This window comes from Myotis nattereri, assembly GCF_964212035.1.
Source record: "Myotis nattereri genome assembly, chromosome: 1".
NCBI classification, from domain to species: Eukaryota; Metazoa; Chordata; class Mammalia; order Chiroptera; family Vespertilionidae; genus Myotis; species Myotis nattereri.
In genome coordinates, this window is record NC_138075.1 from 196,888,266 (window position 1) to 196,908,414 (window position 20,149).

General features: G+C 37.0%; 2 protein-coding genes across 2 annotated transcripts in view; one reads left to right on the forward strand and one right to left on the reverse strand.

Annotated features, from left to right (window-relative positions):
• Nucleotides 1-254: 254 nt before the first annotated feature.
• Nucleotides 255-20,149, reverse strand: part of SRP72 (signal recognition particle 72) — a 29,448-nt gene continuing 9,553 nt past the window's right edge. The window contains exons 6-19 of the mRNA XM_081097011.1: nt 19,774-19,805; nt 18,638-18,762; nt 18,493-18,550; nt 15,636-15,767; nt 14,866-14,994; nt 14,032-14,104; nt 12,414-12,478; nt 10,632-10,727; nt 8,749-8,852; nt 8,538-8,615; nt 7,317-7,454; nt 3,973-4,010; nt 2,940-3,099; nt 255-1,659 (exon numbers count right to left, since the gene is read on the reverse strand). Of these exons, the coding sequence (XP_080953137.1) occupies nt 1,482-1,659; nt 2,940-3,099; nt 3,973-4,010; nt 7,317-7,454; nt 8,538-8,615; nt 8,749-8,852; nt 10,632-10,727; nt 12,414-12,478; nt 14,032-14,104; nt 14,866-14,994; nt 15,636-15,767; nt 18,493-18,550; nt 18,638-18,762; nt 19,774-19,805 (1,406 nt within the window). The 3' untranslated portion in view covers nt 255-1,481. The remainder of the gene's footprint in view (nt 1,660-2,939; nt 3,100-3,972; nt 4,011-7,316; nt 7,455-8,537; nt 8,616-8,748; nt 8,853-10,631; nt 10,728-12,413; nt 12,479-14,031; nt 14,105-14,865; nt 14,995-15,635; nt 15,768-18,492; nt 18,551-18,637; nt 18,763-19,773; nt 19,806-20,149) is intronic.
• Nucleotides 16,637-17,154, forward strand: LOC308523324 (small ribosomal subunit protein uS15-like). Its single transcript, XM_081097133.1, has one exon. It carries the CDS (start codon nt 16,648-16,650, stop codon nt 17,101-17,103), a length of 456 nt encoding a protein of 151 aa, XP_080953259.1. The 5' UTR covers nt 16,637-16,647; the 3' UTR covers nt 17,104-17,154.

Consider the following 20,149-nt stretch of genomic DNA (forward strand, 5'->3'; position numbering starts at 1 on the left):
CAAATTTACTAACAATTATTCTTGTAATGGGGTATATATTTAGAAGGAATGAATATCTGTCACTCTTACCAAAAGACTATTCTCTGAGAGCTCAAAAAGTATTATGCCATAATAAACCATTCATATGTAAGCCCGTCTCTTGTTCAGATGCCACTGCAAACTCTATGTTAAACAGAAAGGCAGCACAACATTTCTTACTCTTGTAAAGGAGGAAAGCCTTTTAGAAAACTCTTCGAAGATGTCTCAGTATGTTTCATTATGTTCGGAGTCAAACACAGCAGCACTTTATTAACAAGGATGGAGTAATACGATCACAAGGAAATAAGTCATAAATCTAAATTCAATGCTATCTGGGGTACATAAAATGAATACTAGTAGGAGTGGGCATCTGTCTCACAGCTGTTCAATGGGAAAGTGGCTTATAAGCAAGGAAAGACCAGAGCAACACCGACACCGCAGTCCTGACTGTACAACACTCCCTCACTCCGGGAAGGGTAATGTATAGTCACTGCCCTAACTAGAAAGAGGAGCCATCTGAGTATTTATTAATTGGGCCACACAGTACTGTTGAGTTTTAATACTGCCTGCTACTGAACTCCGCTACTGATTTCTTCTCTACACAGGAAGTCAATGTTCATGCTCTTGATAGGGGACATTAAATCTGATTGAGACCATCCAAACCCATTTGACCTAAGAACACTGCTAAGGGTCAGCTTCTTACAACATTGGTTTTCTTTGAGTTCTTTATAGTGCTAAATAAGCACCATGTTATCATAATCTGAAACTGATACGGGGGCAAAAGGAGTCCTAATTTACATACATGTGTATATATGCATACACACATACATACTTTTTATTACTATATATGTATATATATAATATCCCATATTCCAATATCACATAACAGAATTTATGATAAAAATTAATCAAGACATTTGGTTTTCCTGTGGCCACTCATGTAACTAAGTGAAGAACACCAGTGTACTAATAAGGTCCCTTTTTATCACATGATATTTCTAAGTAGATATTTGGAATGCTCAGAAGATTCCACTTTCAGTCTCCCAAGACCTTCTAAGACATAATTTAAAGTGGGACTAGATAAGAACAAGTGTCTTTAGACTCTAGTTAAAACAGCAGAAGTAACTTCTGTTTATAACCTAGGAAACCTTAGATAACATGCCTTGTTTGTGAAACTGAAAACAAACACCTCCAGATCAGCACACAAAGAAACAGATATCAAGGTGGGTAAATACCAATTATTTTGAGTTCTCGTCATCTGTGCAAAGCTAGGTGGTACAAGTAGGCTAAGTCTGACTAGGCAGAGTTTGAGGAAGATGTTTTCCTTTTTGATGCACAAGAAAATAATCTGATGAAAATGGGATGGGAGAGGGAGCAGCTCGGTGCTTCTTGCTGTGTTCTTTATTATGTTCCTAGTGTCACTAAGACTAGCTGAAAAATAGTCTGCAACAAGAATGTTCTAATCACCAGCCACCTTTTCCACCTTTCTTCTTTTTCTGTTGCTGTTTCTTTTTTGTTGCGGGAGCCCCTGCAGGTTTCTGGTGTCTTGGGGGTATGATATTACTTGTAGATGCAGATGCTGTTGCTGCACTGCCAGGTCTTGGGGAGGTGGGTGGGCTGCTCACAGTTTTACTGGCATCCCTGAAATCATCAGATCAGGAAAGTGTCAGTCATTCATGCATTCAACAAAGAAAAAGGCTATAAAAACATACACACGTGAATTTCACTTTCCACCCCTAATAATCTCCCACACATTCTATTTATTTTAAAGTGGGTTCCCCAACTCTTTATCCCTTTTGAATAAAATGTTTAGTGCTTTATAATCAAAGGATAAGTAATATATGGTACATGCCAATTCTTAGAAGGCTTAGAAAATAAAGAAAAAATTTTAAATGACTTATAATCCTACCACATACAAATGAGTTATTTAGTAACATTTTTTTAAAATCCTCACCCAAGGATATGTTTTTATGGATTTTAGAGAGAGAGGAAAGAAGAGGGGGGAAGAGAAACATTGCTTGGTTGCCTCCCATACATGCCCCAACTGGGGATCAAACCACTACCTAAGTATGTGCCCTGACTAGGAATCAAACCCACAATCTTTTGGTGTACTGGATGACGCTCCAACCAACTGAGCCAGGGCAAGTAACTTTTTTTTAAAGAGAGAGTAGAGAGAGGGATAGAGGAGGAGAAAGAGAGAAAAAGGAGAGAGAAACATCGACTGATTGGTTGCCTCAAGCATATCCCGATCGGGCTGGGGTTCAAAGTCTGCAACCCAGGTACAGGCTCTTGACTGGGAATCAAACCCTCAGGTGTGTGGGCTGACACTCTAACCACTAAGCAACAACGGCCAGGGCAGTAACATTTTTAATACTTCTTTTTAGTCACATTATTTACATCTTTGTTTATCTAGATACTTAGTTTACTGGATGACTCAGTGTATGTAGTCTACTTTTGAAGTTACTGGAATCCTATTATTTATGATACAATCTTAAAATCCAAGTATTTAGAATACAATCCAACCAGAAATATCACATTTTCTTTCCTTTACAATAGCGTATTGCAAAACATCAAAGATGCCCTAGCTGGTTTGGCTCAGTGGATGGAGCATCAGCCTGCAGACTGAAAGGTCCTGGTTCGATTCTGGTCAAGGGCACATGCCCAGGTTGCGGGCTCAATCCCCAGTGGAGAGCATGCAGGAGGCAGCTGATCAATGATTCGCTCATCATTGAGTTCTATCTCTCTTTCCTTCTCCCTTTCTCTCTGAAATAAAAATATATTTTTAAAAAAACCATCAAAGATATCTGACCGTACTTCTCATACTTAAAATACATTTTAAAATTCACACTAATGACCCTGAGTCAATCTCAGAAAGATCAACCTATGCTCTGAGTGACCTCAATCAGGAAGCAATGACTTACAGTTCAGATGAAGCTCCTGCAGTTGCTCCCTGGGTCCCCTTTCCAATCTGATCCTTCTTCTTACCCTTCTTTCTTCCCCGGTAGTAAGACCGTTCCCGCATTGGTAGCCATCTTTCTGGATCTGGAGTCACTTTTGGGTCATAATTCTTAGGCAGTTTTCCTGTGTAACAATTAATTGATGAAGAAATGAGGAATCTGTTCATAATGTTTTCAAGGTAATCATTTAAACATTATGTCCAGGACTTGTTACTAATGTTGTGGCCCTACCCCATAACAAAGAAACAGAATTTCTGGAGAATGAGGCCCAGAAATCAGGATTTTAAAAGATTCCCAGGTGATTCTAATGTGCAGCCAAGGTTGAGAACCACTGCCCTGGATGGTTCAGGACTGGACAATGACCTATGTTAGCCCAATCAGAATAATGGGAAAGATTTGCCAAATGGGACCCTCTTTGTCCTGATGGATATAAATGACAAGTATGTTACTTTTTCCAACAAACATCACAAGACTCTAATGGGATCCAGTTTTATGCACAGCAGAACAAAAAGATACAACTACTGGATCAACCAACTTTGATTTTGATGCTAACATCACTGACAGTTTCATAAACAGCAAATTTTCTTAGACCAGTTTGATGGACTTCTTTGGTATTTACAGCCAAAAGCAGCCTAATGTATCAGGGTTTACTACGAGCCAGACAGTGTTCTAAGAGCTTTACATGCAGTATCTTATTTAATTATATGAGGTATATACCATCAAATTCCTTTTACAGATAAAAAATTCAGGCAGGAATGTTAGGTAATCTGTTCACAGTCACAGTGAAAGAGCAATGTTACTCAAGCAATAATTTGAATTTAGGCAAACTCCAGAGTTGTACTCTTTAATGTAATAAAATTAAATACTAGCTGTAGTTAGGACAAAACTCAAGTATTCAAAGATACAAGAGGCCAATATATTTGAGGTTTTTATATAGGGCTAAACTCAAGCTTTTATCTTGTAGAAAGAAATCTAAAGACTTTTTAAAAAGCCTTACCCTTCTTTTTTTTCTTCTTCTTTTTCAAATCTCCCTGTCTACAAAGAGAATAAAAATCATTACCATCAGCATAATAAAATATAGAGCATTACGCATCTGCAAAAGAGCAAGCTGAGTACTTTATCATAAAGGTGTTCAAGATTTGCTAAGTGAGGGCTCACCAAAGTTAATAAATAGACTAGTTGGGATGTTTATTTAGGTTAAATTTAATCAAGCTTCATACACTGTAATTTATAGGAGAGGGTTTAGAAAAGAGGGGTGACAATTGTTTTCAGAAAAGAGATACCATTTACATTGGCACATGCATATTAAACTTTATGTAAAAAAGATAAGAAACTTGCACAAGCATCAACATCTACAATAAGTTACCTCACATTTGGCAAAACTCAAGAACAGATCATTAAACTCTTTGTTAGAAGAAAATGTACAGGTATAATACATGCAAAGAATATCTTTGGTAGGTTATGTAAGATAAGTAACATTGGTTTTGACCTGGGTAGGCAGAAGGGCAGAGAGTGGTGGAAAGCATTTTATTCTGCAAATTTTTATTTTTCAGGTTTATATAGGGCTAAATTTGCGAGTTTATTGAATTTTTGTTGCTGTTAATCCTCACCTGAGAATTTTTTTTTCATTGACTTTTAAAGAGTGGAAAGGAGGGAGGGAGGGGAGAAAGGAGGGAGATGAGAGAGAGAGAGAGAGAGAGAGAAAGAGAGAGAGAGAGAGAAAGAGAAAAACATGAATGTGAGAGACACACATTGATTGTGTGCCTCCGCATGCACCCCGACCAGGGCCAGGGATCAAACCTGAAATCCAGGTACATGCCCTTGACCAGAAATGGAACCCACAATCCTTAGTGCTCGGGTCGACACTTTAACAACTGAGCCACACCAGCCAGGGCTATTGAACTTTTTAGGTAATAAAATCTTTATTTAAAGTACACTGACCCCCTTTTCCAACTAAAGGGCATTTAAAAGAGCCTAAGAAGTCAAGAAAACACTCAAAATAATTGCTAAGTACTCTGACAGCTACAGTAAAAACAAAAAAAGGAACATAGTCAAGCCAGTGTGGCTCAGTGGTTGAGGGTCAACCTATGAACCAAGAGGTCATGGTTTGATTCCAGGTCAGGGCACATGCCTGGGTTGTGGGCTCAATCCCCAGTAGGGGGTGTGCAGGAGGCAGCTAATCAATGATTCTCTCTCAACATCGATGTTTTCTCTCCTTCTTCCTTCCTCTGAAATCAATAACAATATATACTTTAATAAAAGGAACATATACAAAATATCTCTGGCCCTGACCGGGTGGCTCAGTTGAAGCATCACCCTGTACAACAAAAATTTGCAGGTGCAATTATCTGTCAGGACAGACCTAGGTAACGGGTTCGATCTCCAGTCAGGGCACCTATGGGAGGTAACCAATTGATGTTTCTCTCTCACATCAATGTTTCTCTTTCTCCTCCCCCTTCCTCTCTCTCTCTCTCTCTCTCTCTCTCTCTCTCTCTCTCTCTCTCTCTCTCTCAAATCAATAAACATATCCTCAAGTGAGAATTTTTTAAAAAGTCATTCTATCAAGTCATTCATTGTGAGTTCTTTCAGGGTACACCCTATAGTAAGACAGTGTCTTACGTTAGAGCTTCATCTCTCCCTTAGACAATACACTGTCTCCCTACAAATCATACCTGCAATTTCCTAGAGGTTCTCTACCATTTCCTACTTCTTTGCTTTTGCTCACACTTTGCCTAACTCTTCTGTTTCATTTTCTTCAAGTCAACCCAGTCACCTCCTCCATGAAGTGTTTTCTAACCTGCCAGTGTCCTGAGGAAGATCCATCCCCTCTAGTGGACTCCCAAATGCCCTGCACAACAGTAGCACATGCAATCTTTATTACAATTACTGCTTATATATACTTCCCTCTGCTATACTTAAGTTCTTATGAGGGTAAGGACCATGATTTATATTTTGTCAACAACATAGTGTATCTTAAAAAGTAACTAAATGGTTGTATCCAAAAGTTAACATAAAATAAAAGACATTAATAATGCTTAATGAAAATATTGTGCAGAAATTTAAAAGCTTAAAAGCCCAGCCGGTGTGGCTCACTGGTTGAGTGTCGACCTATGAACCAGGAGGTCACGGTTCAATTCCCGGTCAGGGCACATGCCCAGATTGTGGGCTCAATCCCCAGTAGAGGGTGTGCAAGAGGTAGCTGATCAATGATTCTCATCATCTCTCTCTCCCTCTCCCTTCCTCTCTGAAATCAATAAAAATAAAAAATATATATTTTTAAAAACCTCAATGTACATCTTAGTAATTGTACAGGATTAGAAATGAATTCTATGTTCTTACTAATCACCCAACCCTGTTTTGAAAGAGGGGAAAAAATACTGAAAATATTTAAATGGGCATTATTTAAAAATCCCCTTAAGATCTGGCTTGGATTCATTTCATTCTGGAGTTCTTTATAAGGCTTGAAATCAGAATCATATGATAAAATGGAACAATGTCATATCTCTGAGACTACAATTCCCTATTTAAGTTTTTAAATTCTATTATGAGGATAATACTTTTTTTATATCAAACACAGAGTTCATAATGAAGTCAATCATATAAAGTTGGTGCTGATACTGTTTCAAAGTTACAAAAAAATTAGATTTTGAAAGGTATTCAAAAAAGGAGAAAACAGTGAAAAATTAAGAAAGCCACAAAACTGAGGAAATGTTTTATCTTTTCCATTCTCTATTCATCCTGAGTCAAAAATAAAATCTTAAACATTTACCATAGGCCTCTGCTTTTTTTGAGATGGCAATGTAGAATAAGGAAAAAATTGGAATTTGACTTTATATAAGTTAATGAAGTTGGCTAACCTTTCCTCCAAATCAGCAAAATAAAGATCAGAACTGTGGTTTAGAATTACTAAATGATACAGTAAATGTATATTAAGAACTTAACAGGTTAATAAAGTAGGGCCCATCCAGCCTATGCATAAATAGCAAATGTCTGCAAGACTCAGTAAATGAAAGATGGCAAGTTTGAAAACACTAAGCACAATGGAACCCCACTTCTGTAAAAAACAAAAAGTAATCCAATCTAAGGAAAATATTTCTAATTCACGTCTGTGTGTAAATACAAAGAAAAAGATCTGGAAGGATACACACGAAGTTAATACCAGAAGTTAATTCTGGACCAGAGAGGAGGGAGGACACGAGGACTAAGAGCTGGGCACAGAGAAAAGGAAGGAAAAGAAACAAAGGGGACTTAACCCTTATTCACATGTAATTTTTGTGTGTATTTTTATTCCTCATATAATTTAAAATCAGCATTAGTGAATGTCAGAATGAAAAACATTACCCTTGCTCCTTTGGTTGACTCTCTCCAGCAACTTTTCCACCCTTCTTCCGAACATACGTAGCACCTGGAGAATTTTCAAGAGCGTCAACATCCACTTTCAGAGACATACTGTCTGACGAGGGCAAGTGTTTACTAAGACTGGGATAGAACAGGAGTTCAGGAACACAGTATAAATACATATATATGCCTAACGATACATCTATGCCTACAGAGAAACACAGTCTTTATTTGATGCCCTTTGTCAAAAGCAAAAAACGTTCTTAAATCTTTTATAGAACAACAAACCTGAAAGTCATCAAGTCAATTATATATTATATATTGTGAAAGGAAAACTCAACAACTGGGTTATCTTCTAATCATCTATTCCTTAACTCAGTGACATACTTCTAGGTCATAGCTTGATAAAAACTCCACTTCCTCAAAACAGCTATTAAGAGTATAAAACACAGACTTGCTCAATGCAAAGGTTTTGACTTATGGCTTCCTAACATTCACCACCCCACCCACTCAGTTTTGGGAACACACCCATATTGGAGTAGCACACATAATCCAAACTCAGCCAATTAGGGCACCATTCTCTCATTGTTTGAGATGGGCGTGTGACATAAAATAGTTTAATCAAAATGACATTTCAGAATCATGCGCTAGTATCCAAAAAAATACATTTTTGTGGTTTTGTTTGCTTTTTGCTTATTGTTTTTGTGTTGGTTTTCTTTTTATTTTTTTTGCTGTTGAATTTGAACATGGAGATCTAAGCTATATGTTATGAACTTCATTTTTGGTTGTGGATCAAGCTGTACCCCAAGTTGGATCTACCACTGTATTTTTCAGTCACACTGATCACTAAATTCTCACTTTTGTTTTTACTAGTTAGAAGGGGGTTTTGGCACTAGCTGGTTTGACTCAGTGGATAGAGCATCGGCCTGCGGACTGAAAAGTCCTGGGTTCAATTCCAGTCAAGGGCACATGCCCAGGTTGTGGGCTCGATCCCTAGTGGGGGGTGTGGAGGAGGCAGCCGATCACTGATTCTCTCATCATTGATGTTTCTATCTCTCTCTCCCTCTCCCTTCCTCTCTGATTAAAAAAATAAAATAAAATTTTCTTTTAAAGAAGGGGGTTTTGTTTGTTGAAATTTACAACAGAAAAAGTCCTAGTCAAACAGGTAACTGGAAGAGATCTACTATGCAACTTGAGAGCTGCTTGGAACAATCAAAAGGATACGCTTTTGCTTTCTCAGGATCTACAAGTGAGTAAGCAGAAATAAGCTGCGCCAGGGTATGAATATCTTTTGGATTTTGTCTAAAAGAAGAAATAAAAAAGTTATTTAATAATTTATAAAATTGAAGAAAACATAAACAAGCAAAATAATTCATTCATATCAAATAACAGCAATAAAATCTGGATTTCTACATCTCCACCTTTCAGAGCTTACTTCCATAGCTGTTCTAGGTCACTAATTGCTTCCTTCTTCCGCCCATATTTGAGTTTGAAATTTGCAGCTTCTCTTATCAAGGACAAATGAGCAGGAGATTTGGGCTACAGTTTGAATAAAAAGAGAAAGAAAAGTTTTAAGCTAAATATTTAGCAAGTTAATGAAGTTATATTCATAGGACCTTTAAAATGGGCCTAGCCATTAAATTCCTCATCTCAAGTTTTACAGAATATATGAAAAATCATAAATTTTCACACACAAACAGGGAGAGGAGAAGACAAATTAGTACAGACATGACTAATTTATGAATTTGGAACACAATTCATCTCGATTTAGATCATCCACAACTAGAAATAACCCCATAATCAAATATATGTCACCATAATTCTCAAACATTATCTTAATAGTTCCCAGAACACTGGTATCTCTCCACTGCTAACAGTGCTAACAGTACAAATGCCACCTAAGTTGGGTATTGCCCATGCAGAACCCATACTGGAAAAAATAAAGATGTCTCTAATAGATGGAGACATGATATACAATTATCCCATGTATAGCTGGTCCCTTGAACAACACAGGAGTTAGGGGCACTGACAGTTTAAAATTTGAGTATAACTTTTGACTCCCTAAAAAATTAAACTACTAACAGCTTACTGCTGACTTTGAAGCCTTAACTAATAAGTCTATTAATACATATTTTGCATGTTACATGTATTACATACTGTATTCTTTCAATAAAGCTAGAGAAAAGAAAATGTTAAGACAACCATAAGGAAGAGAATACATTTATAGTACTTATTGAAAAGAAATTCGTATATAAATGGACCTGTGCAGTTCAAACCCATGTTGTCCAAGGGTCAACTATACCACTGTTCTACTAATTACTACCATCCATGGACTCCCTCATCACTAAAGATGAGTTCTCTTATATATAGTCATGTACTATTATTCTTACTTCTTGAGGTTACATACACACACACACACACACACACACACACAGAGGAAAGAGGTTCAGAAAACAACTGAACAATTTTTTCCCCATTTTGCAGCCATTTCTTACTTCTAATAACTTTATTTAGATCTGGTATACTTAAAAAATCCTATATTATAAAAGCCTAATATGCTAAGTGTCTGGTCATCTGGTCGGCCATTCAACCAATCAAAGCATAATATGCTAATGATATGCTAAGGCCACTCAACTTCTTGCTATGACGTGCACTGATCACCAGGGGGCAGACGCTTTAACGGGTACATTAGCTTGCTGTTGGGGAACAGCCGATCAGGACTGAGTGAGACATGCTCTGGAGCCCTCTTATGGTCCATCCCTAGCTAGCCAACCTCCCACATCCCTCCCTGGCCCTGATGGTGCACCAGTGGGGTCCCTCGGCCTGGCCTGCGCCCTCTCTCAACCCAGGACCCGTCAGGGGATGTCGGAGAGCCAGTTTTGGCCCGACAGTGGAACAACCAGTTGCTATGACGCGCACTAACCACCAGGGGGCAGACGGTCAACGCAGGAGCTGGCCCCTGGTGGTCAGTGCATTCCCATAGGGGGAAGACCCCTTAGCCAAAAGCTAGGCTCATAGCTAGCGAACGCTGTGGCTGCGGCGGGAGCTTCTCCCACCTCTGCAGCAGCACTAAGGATGTTCAACTGCCAAACATCCCCCAAGGGCTCCCAGACTGCGAGAGGTGCAGGCCGGGCTGAGGGACCCCCCCCTCCCCCTAGTGCATGAATTTTGTGCACCAGGCCTCTAGTAGGTTATAATAGTAATATCATTCCGTCTTTTAAATAGTGACTTGTAATGTTTCAATTCTCCTAACTTTTTAGTTCAGGAGTGCAGCTTTTTATTTTTATGTAAAAACAAAATTTTACTCCATTTACTTACCTGATGTTTTTGATACCACTGGATAGCTTGTGTGAAGACCTCAATGGCGCTATCAATATCTTCCTCATGGCTGTACATAGTCACTAATGCAGATACCTACCCAGCGAAAGGTATAAATTAGTGAGTAAAATTTCCCCTTCTCTCCTGGAATAAGCTTTCTCAAAACGAAAAACACTGAAGAAACAGCAGATAAAGGCTGCTAGGCTCTCTCCACCAGAATCTAATTCATCATAAAAATTACTATATTATGGGGTATAATAACTAGAAATACCATAAACAGCAGTGCTTTCCAAATACAAAGTTATCTATAAAATATACCTTTCCTCTAAAGCAGTGCCAGTTCACAAAATTACCAGTCTGCAAGGTAAGTACAGAAGTCGAGAATAAGCACTTGGAAAATTAGTTCATATAGTAAGACACTGCTGGGACATCCAAGTACATGATCAGTGAGGTACACACACACGTGGCTAAACTCCCATGATGAGTCACATGTGGCCTGAGCTACATAAAGCCAGTGAAAAGCTTGCCTATTGTGTTTGAGGGATAGCAGAGAGGCCCATCTGGCTGGAATGGAGTGCAAGGGGAAGAGCATTAGGAGATGAGGACAGAAAGGACAAACAAAAAGCTGGAATTTTGAGAAAAATCAATAAAACGGATAAACCTCTGGTGATATTGATCAGAAAAGAAAAAGAAAAAAAAAGAGAGAAGATATGAATAACCAATTACCATAAACAAAAGGTTTCACAGATACTAACAGGATAGATTGGGAATATTTGAACAACTTTTATGCCAATAAAGCCAATAACCTAAATGAAATGAATAAATTTCTTGAAAGATACCAGAAAGTCAGATTTTAAATATTAGAAACATTTTATTTTCAACTATATATCATACTTGATTCTAACATAAAATGACTGCAGCCAAGGCTTTAAAATATGAACCTTCAAATACTATTACACATTTTCTGATTCCCAAAAGCTGTGTGAGAGAATACAAGCATGAATAAAACAGTCCTAGTTTAATAAATGCACAGACCACCACTACAGAATTAGTCTTTACTTCAAAACAGATGCTTTCACAGCTATATTAGTGTTCTAAATCTGATGCTGGGATAATCAGAGAACTAAAAACTAAATTTATTGGCCACTATTCCTAAATTATTTTACCTCAAAGAAATCATACTGAGGACAAAATAATTTAGGCTAAGAAATTCCATATATGGATCTTAGATTATTTAAGGTTGGCTCTCAGTGGTAATATAAGGCCTAAATAGTACCTGGCACATCTGACTAAATAACAGACAAGTGCAAAGCAGAGCACAAAATGAAATTAAATTTATACCAGAAAGTTACTGTTACTATTTTTTTAAAATATATTTTTACTGATCTCAGAGGGGGAGGGGGAGGGGGAGGGGGAGGGGAGGGGGAGGGGGAGGGGGAGGGGGAGGGGGAGGGGGAGGGGGAGGGGGAGGGGGAGGGGGAGGGGGAGAGAAACATCGATGATCAAAGAGAATGATTGATCAGCTGCCTCCTGCACGCCCCACACTGGGGATCAAGCTCACAACCAGACATGTGCCCTGACCAGGAATAGAACCCTGACCTCCTGGTTCATGAGGAGACACTCAACCACTGAGCCACACCAGCAGGGCTACTGTTATTATTTTAACTATTATATATATAGAAATAGGCAGAAATTAATTGAATACAAAAAACATCAAACATACCAATGGACTATTAATTCCATTACTTTTTCAGTTGTATGAGATTTTAGTTATAAACTCACCATGCCTGGTTTATGCTTTAATTCCTCTATGCTTCTCAAGATTAGACATGCTTTGGAAATATTACCTTAAGAAATGAAAGACAAGATCAGCCATCACAATGAAGAAGGCGTATTATGAAAAAAAAGAAAAAAAAGAAGACAAGAAATTTAAGAGTCATGTTTTATAACACTTCTAAATATTCAAGCTTTGGAATCTTGAGAATAATGTACTCTATTCATTTTACAAATAAAAAAATTGACTCTTAGGCCTTGAAATATGTTACTATAGATATGAGTGCAATGGAAACTTTCCTAACGTGTTAAAATTCTGACTTTCTACTCACTGCAAACCTAAATAACTAAAGCCTTTAAAAACAAAACAAAAACCACTGATAGGCATTCTCTCTCAGTAATTTTAGTATGATAATCTTTGCAAAAATAAAACCACCCTGGGGGAGAGATCAACCAAAGGACTTGTATGCATGCATATAAGCATAACCAATGGGCACAGACACCAGGGGGGTGAGGGCATGAGCAGGGAGGGGGGCTGAGGGGTAAGGGGAGGATAAGGACGTATATGTAATACCTTAATCAATAAAGAAAAATTAAAAAAATAAAACTGAATGAGGAAAGAAGATAAAGAAGAGAGCAAGAAAAAGAAAGAAAGGTGGGAAAAGGAAAAAGAAACTAAAAGGTAAGCAAATCTGAGAATAAGGTAACAGGGCGACTAGCAGTGTTTTTCAACCTTTTTTTCATTAGTACCCACTAAGGAGTCTTTTTACACATTTCCCCCCTAATTGCCAACTAACTTCCTCACCCTCTACCCATAAAATTTTCACTTTAGCCATCATAAAATCCAATATCCAAATCAATTATCATCCCTACTGAGAATGTATACTGTACACCAGAGCTGTCTGATAAAATTTTCTGTGAGGATGGAAACATCCTATATATTATTCTGTCCAACTAGCCACATGTGGCTATGAAGCTTCTCAAATTTGGCTAGCACAACTGAGAAACTGAATTTTAAATTTCATTTAATTTTAACTTAAAAGAGCTACATGCATATAGGGGCATCCAAATATGGTCAATACAGCTCTAGAAAATCACTCAAGGTTGGTTCAAAATTATGAACAAAAACACTAACAGTTTTCTGTACGAACCAAAAATATCAGTTTTCATTAAATTTACTTGCTTCTCTCCCCCAAAGATATGAGTTGTAAAGCATAAATAAAGGATAAAGGCCTAAGCTAAAAAATCTGAGAACTAGGATGGCAAAGTAACCCTTATTTCATGCAAATACTACCAAGTGACAGATATAAGCATTTGTATACACGACATACCCAGGAAATTTGAGTCACATACGGTCTTTCAGAACAGAGAAATCCTTTGCTTCTACAGACTTTCAAGGCATAGACTGAGAATCATTCTGACAATTTAGTAATAACCCAAGAAAAGGCCAATTAACTCACTAAGTCTGTTGGAGCTCACACCATCTAGCTTCATGTTTGAAACAACAATAATTACGCTTCACCATTATGCAAAAATTTTAAACTCACAGTCAACTACTTCAGAATCATTCCAAACATATATTTCCATTAAAACTATATTTTAGTCATGATGAAATCATCATTAATACCTTGGGAAATTTTCAGTTGTGCCATGGTCAGCTTAATTTCAGCTGCATTTTCTGGATGCTGATCTGAAAATTCCTAAACATTTTTTAATTGGGGGGAAAAATCACATTTTATTTATACAACTCACTGCACGCATTCCAATTACTTATCTTAGCTACATAAAAATTTAAATCTAGTTTCAAAATATTAAACTTCTTGTTTTAAAGTCCAACTTTTATTTTGGAAAAATTTTACCCGACAACCCACTGTGCTTTAAAACTATGCTCTGAAAATAAGAGCAATAATGTCAAGTTTCCAGAGAGTCACTAAAATAAATAATAATTAAGACTACTAAGTAATATTTTTTAAGATACTCAAATAAATGATACCTCCTTACTGGGTTCCTGGCTAGACAACTTTGCCCCTCAGGATGGTCCTAATTTTACCCTGTCCAACTTTCCAATGTATTCTACCCTCAGGAAATTAAAAAGTAATCTAACAGCTGACTTAGGCTGATAAAAAACTAAGGATCTCTGTAATTATTTGGGGTTAGATTGGGACTTACTGGAGAATACGTTATCGAAAAAGGGTTCAAGCATGTTCTGGTATTTTAAGCCTAAAACAAACCCTTAACTAGTTAAACAGATCTAAAAATAAAAACATTCTTTAGGGTTTATGACAAACATAGACTAATGCAACTGTATATAAAGCAAAGCTGTAGCCCAAGAATTAACTAAAGTGTCTAGAAGTATATTACCTATTAGTTTACCCATATTTACAAGCTTTTATACATAATACAAATGAAACAAGGCTGCAACTACCCGACACCTTATTAAAAATTCAAGTATTTCCTTTACCTGAAGCAGCTCTATAGCTTTTATGTGCTGCTTTTCACGACAGAACTGTGCAGCTTGGATTAACACAGGCAGGAGACGCTCAGGGCTTTGGGACTGTAAACTGGAAGATATTTTTCGGCATTGTTCTGCCTAAAAAACAATATTTGCCCCCCCCCCCCCAAATAAGCTGGTTAATGAAATTAAGCAATTAGAAAAGGAAGACTTATTAAACATTAATTTGGATGCTTAAATTCCAGAATTTTGTTTTAAAAAATACATCAAGTATAAGCCTTTGTTTCAAAACAACAAAATAAATATGTATTTCTTGCTAAAGTATTTTAGAATAATTTAACTCAGTTCTAAATAATAAAAATGTTACTGCTTCTCACTCTCACTGAAAACCTCTGCTCTAGGAAAGTATGAAATCATAACTGAATTAGAATTAATGCATGTTAGGGTTAGAACTGATATCCTTAACATTTATAACTTGATTTGTTTTGCATGATTATTTTACTTTAATTCAGAGAGATTAGAAATAAGATATTGACAAAATTATCTCATTTAGAGGAGTGAACATTATTTTCTTCCTCTTAAAAGCCACCAACAGCACACTTTTACAAAGAATTGGGCAAATTACTTGTTTAACCAATAAAATCTATTATATATGACATTCTGAAGAACACATGGGTTTAAGACACACATAAATAGATTGCACTGATATATATCCATTATGCCTAGTTACCATACTCTAAAAGGTTTAGCCAGGGGAACCAGAAATCTGTTCAACCTACCTGATTTGTGTACATAGCAAGTAAAGCTTTGTTAAATTCTATAGCTTGCAGCTGTTTCTTGGAAAGCTTAAACTCTACTCCTTCTGCATTGGTTAATTTCACCTTCTTCTTGGAGTCAAAGACATTTTGGTCCTGAAAAGGAAAGTTCATCCATCATTAATAGCAATCTCAGACTTCAACACTTTTAAGGCTCCAAAGCCTTATTCCACTTTCATTTAGTTATTTTATACTAGAGGCCTGGTGTATGAAATTCGTGCACAGGTAGGGTCCCTAAGCCTGGCCGGCAATCAGGGACGATTGGGCCTTCAGGCTGCTGACTGGGGCCTTCCTTCCAGCTGCCAGCCAGGGCCTTCCTTCATTCTGCGCCTCCCCCTGGTGGTCAGCGTACATCGTAGCAAGCGATCAAACTCATGGTCTCTCGGTCAAACTCCGAGGTGACGATTTGCATATTAGGCTTTTGTATATATAGATAGGTTAAAAACAAGAGACCTTGGAAGATAATACATCTGCCTCGTTGGGGTGCCTATGCTCCTAAGATATATATAAATTTGTTTTGGGTTCTTGCTTTTTTTTTGTTTTATATTTCCACTAGTACATGCTTATTTTGAGCTTTTTAAATGTTTTTATTGATTTTTAGAGAAGGGAAAGGGAGAGAGAGATAGAAACATCAACCAGCTGCTTCTTGCATGCCCCCTATTGGGGACGGAGCCTGAAACCTGGGCATGTGCCCTGAGTGGAATCAAATCAGTGACCTCTTGGTGCATGGGATGACACTCAACCACTGAACCACACTGGCCGGGCTGCTTTGAGTTTTTTGAAGAAAAGTACACAGGGGTAGTACAAATCTTGCAGCAGAAATTAGGACTATAATATTATCTAAATTTACAAGTTCTACAAATTATGCCCTTTAGAATTCAGATGACAAATGATGAAAGTAACTCATTCCTCTTTGAAATACTGTCATGTGTAAGCAAATCATTAAAATTCAGAAATAGGCCAGTCCGCCACCATCATGGGTCGCATGCACGCTCCCAGGAAGGGCCTGTCCCAGTTGGCTCTGCCCTACCGCCGCAGCGTCCCCACCTGGCTGAAATTGACATCTGACGACGTGAAGGAGCAGATCTACAAACTGGCCAAGAAGGGCCTGACTCCCTCACAAATCGATGTGATCCTGAGAGACTCGCATGGCGTTGCACAAGTACGTTTTGTGATGGGCAATAAGATCCTGAGAATTCTTAAGTCTAAAGGGCTTGCTCCTGACCTTCCTGAAGATCTCTACCATTTAATTAAGAAAGCTGTTGCAGTTCGAAAGCATCTTGAGAGGAACAGAAAGGATAAGGATGCTAAATTCCGTCTGATTCTGATTGAGAGCCGTATTCACCGATTGGCTCGATATTATAAGACCAAACGAGTCCTGCCCCCCAATTGGAAATATGAGTCATCCACAGCCTCTGCACTGGTTGCATAAAATATCTATGTACTCGAGCAATAAAATCATTGTTTAATTAGAAAAAAAAAATTCAGAAATATATTCACACCTCTCTTGAACCCATTTTAACAAAAAATACTAATGTAACATAGCTATTGTTTTCTCTTTTCTTAAAGTCCTCTCATCTGGGCAGAGGTACAAAGAAGCTGAATTTCTGTGTGGAGCAAACACAATGTTATCTGTCTAAAGAAAGTCATACTTTTCAAGGAAGGAGGATAATTAAGACACACTCCATCCTAAGAAGGACAAGCTGAGCATCAGAGTGTCTACTATGTGTACAGTATTCTAGTTTTGCTAAATGACATAGTTATTTGCAAATAATTGATACTGTGCTTTTTAAGCTAGGTCTTCCAGCAGTTTAAAGACTAAAAGGAGGCAAAGAAGAAATCTAAAATAAATTCTACTTTTTCTGAATGTGAAGCTCTAAACCAATGAAATTATTTTAATGTACAGCAAGAAAATGGCTTTCATATAAATCAGTCCTCAAAAAACCGTATTTATAGTTGGTCTTCCTATAACACTACTTTAATACTTTATCATGCCTGCCACTGCCAGATTTCTCTTAAACTTTGCTATCATGGCACTTATTATTCAACATTTTAATTTTCAAGGCCTCCCACCTTGATATCATTCACTCTAACCGATTCTTTTTAACAAACTAGCCAGTATGGATATATGTATGTATGTACATACAAGAGGAGAGAGGTACCATGAAGGGCTAGAAGGAGCAAGCATCGGAATCAGAGACTAGAATCTGAATCCAAGTTTTACCTCTTACTAGCTGTGATCTTATACAAATTATTTAACTCCTTTCAGCCTCAGATTATACTCCTATAAAATGGAAATACTTTTATTGCCACATAAAACAATAATTGAGGATAAAATAAGATGGCACTTGAAAAAAAAAATCACACAGCATATCAAAACCCCCACAAATGTTACTGTTATTTTCCATTAACCTGAATTTCAAATCTCCCCCAAAATAAAAGCCACTGGAAAGAAAAATATTCTCTACAGAAAACTCTGAGACTCACTCGATGAAAGTATCATATAAAACATGCATACATACAGTGCAAAAGTCCAAACATTTTACTTTTCTAACGAACAGAGATTCTCCATATTATTGTAAACTAAGAAAATAGTAAGATTTTAAAGTCCAGGATCTGTAACTACAAAAAAGTTTTATTACTTGAATATACTTTGCATAATCATCATCATTATGAGTTAAGTAACTCACTATTGTGATTTGCTGTAATTTCGGACTCTGTCATAGAAAAACAACAACAACCTACTTATCCTAGAACAAAGCCAGGTAATATGCTTTCAGCTTAAAATATAAGTGTAGGGATAGGCATGCATATTTCCTACCTTGTTAATGGTAATGATGTTATTTGCAATCACAGCTAGCAATCCCACATCTGTTGGCCTGTGAACAATAAGCAAGTCAAAAAGGAACAAACCTTTAAAAAGAAACCTCCTCCCCTGTAAAAGACACTTCATTTTAATAACTCACTTTAGTTTTATTATCTGATTGTAAAGTTGCAGAGCCTCCTCTGTACGACCCTGAAGCTGCAGAATATAGGCCATCTGCCCGTGAATGATGGCCAGTTCTGCCTGTGGGTCTTCCTCAGTCCCATCCTAAGCAGAAGAAGAAACGTTTTTCCCCCTGTAAATTCTCCAAATTGCTCCACATATTTACTAAGTGACCCAAACATTCAAAAGGTACAAAATCCTAAGTAAGACATAGGAATTTTCCCTTAGATTCAGTTTGTTAAAATTTAGGAATTGCCACCAAGAGGAAAGTTTACAAAATCCTAACTAATTATCACCATACAAAGAACTTCAAAAGCAGAAACTAATTCTGTATTTAAAGCAGCAGCTCTCTTAACTGACACTCCAGATCAATCCTTAATCTCCATTCCTCTGGAAAAGTTGACTGATATGCTTACATAAAATGAGTGCTCAAGGGTAGGGGGCTGTTCTTTTTTTACCACACCCAGCACTCCTGCTCTCACCTGGTGAATGTATGCTGACTAGTGGTCAGATGTGTTTGCTTCTAATCCCATTATGCCAGTTATGTTAGACAAGCAAATGGTAAAACTTAATTATCATAAGAGGAGAACTATGAGTGTGAAAAGAGACTCATTTCAATAAAAACTATGTTGAAAGCTCAGAAGTATTTGATAAAAGTGGGTTCCTAAAGAAAATTATTGTCTAATTAGACATGAGCCAGAAAACGGTAAGACAGTGAAAAAGTTAACATTTACAAGGACTGTAATGAAATTACTTCACAATTGTCTTTAAGTTAGTGTTGCATTTAAAAAACAAAACTGGAAATGGAATCATGAATGCTGGATTATGTAAGATATATGCACAAAATTCTATGAATAGACCCAGACTCAAAGACTTGAGCCCTATATTTAAATAGCAGAATTATTTTATATTTATGTGAATTTAAAATAAAACAACTTTTGTATTGTCATTTCTCACCCTAAGAGATGCCTTCAAATAATTGATCAAGAGGTTTTCTACTGTGATTCCCATTCAATGAATCACCATCTATTCAAAAAAGTCAATCAATACTATAACGAAGCCCCCTACAAATTTATAAGTGTAAAATTTTGGGTTTAACAACAGTGGAATACTTACAGAATCTTCTGATAATGAACGGCGACAAAGATCTACAGGAAAAAATAGTTTTAAAATTAACAGTGCTGGGTAACTCCCATTCCTTTAAAAAATTTTAATAACAAGTTAATTTGAAATTTATCATTAGCATCAACTATAACAGATATTAGTCCCTTATTATTCTAGCTCTTGGACACTTTTCATTCATTTGTAATCTCTATGATTAAAAAAATCACTTAAAGGGTATTAAAATATTAATATTGATTACAAAAAATCAATTTCAGGGAAGTATAAAGACAATAATCCCACCACCCAAAGATAACAAGTATTAGTATTTTAGTTATTGGATTTTTTTTAATGTAAACGTACAGCTGCGTTTTAAAATGAAAGTGGGATA

Bases quoted from the DNA above. Each gene is read 5' to 3' on its own strand.
- LOC308523324 (XM_081097133.1), top strand. From the start codon at position 16,648: ATGGGTCGCATGCACGCTCCCAGGAAGGGCCTGTCCCAGTTGGCTCTG.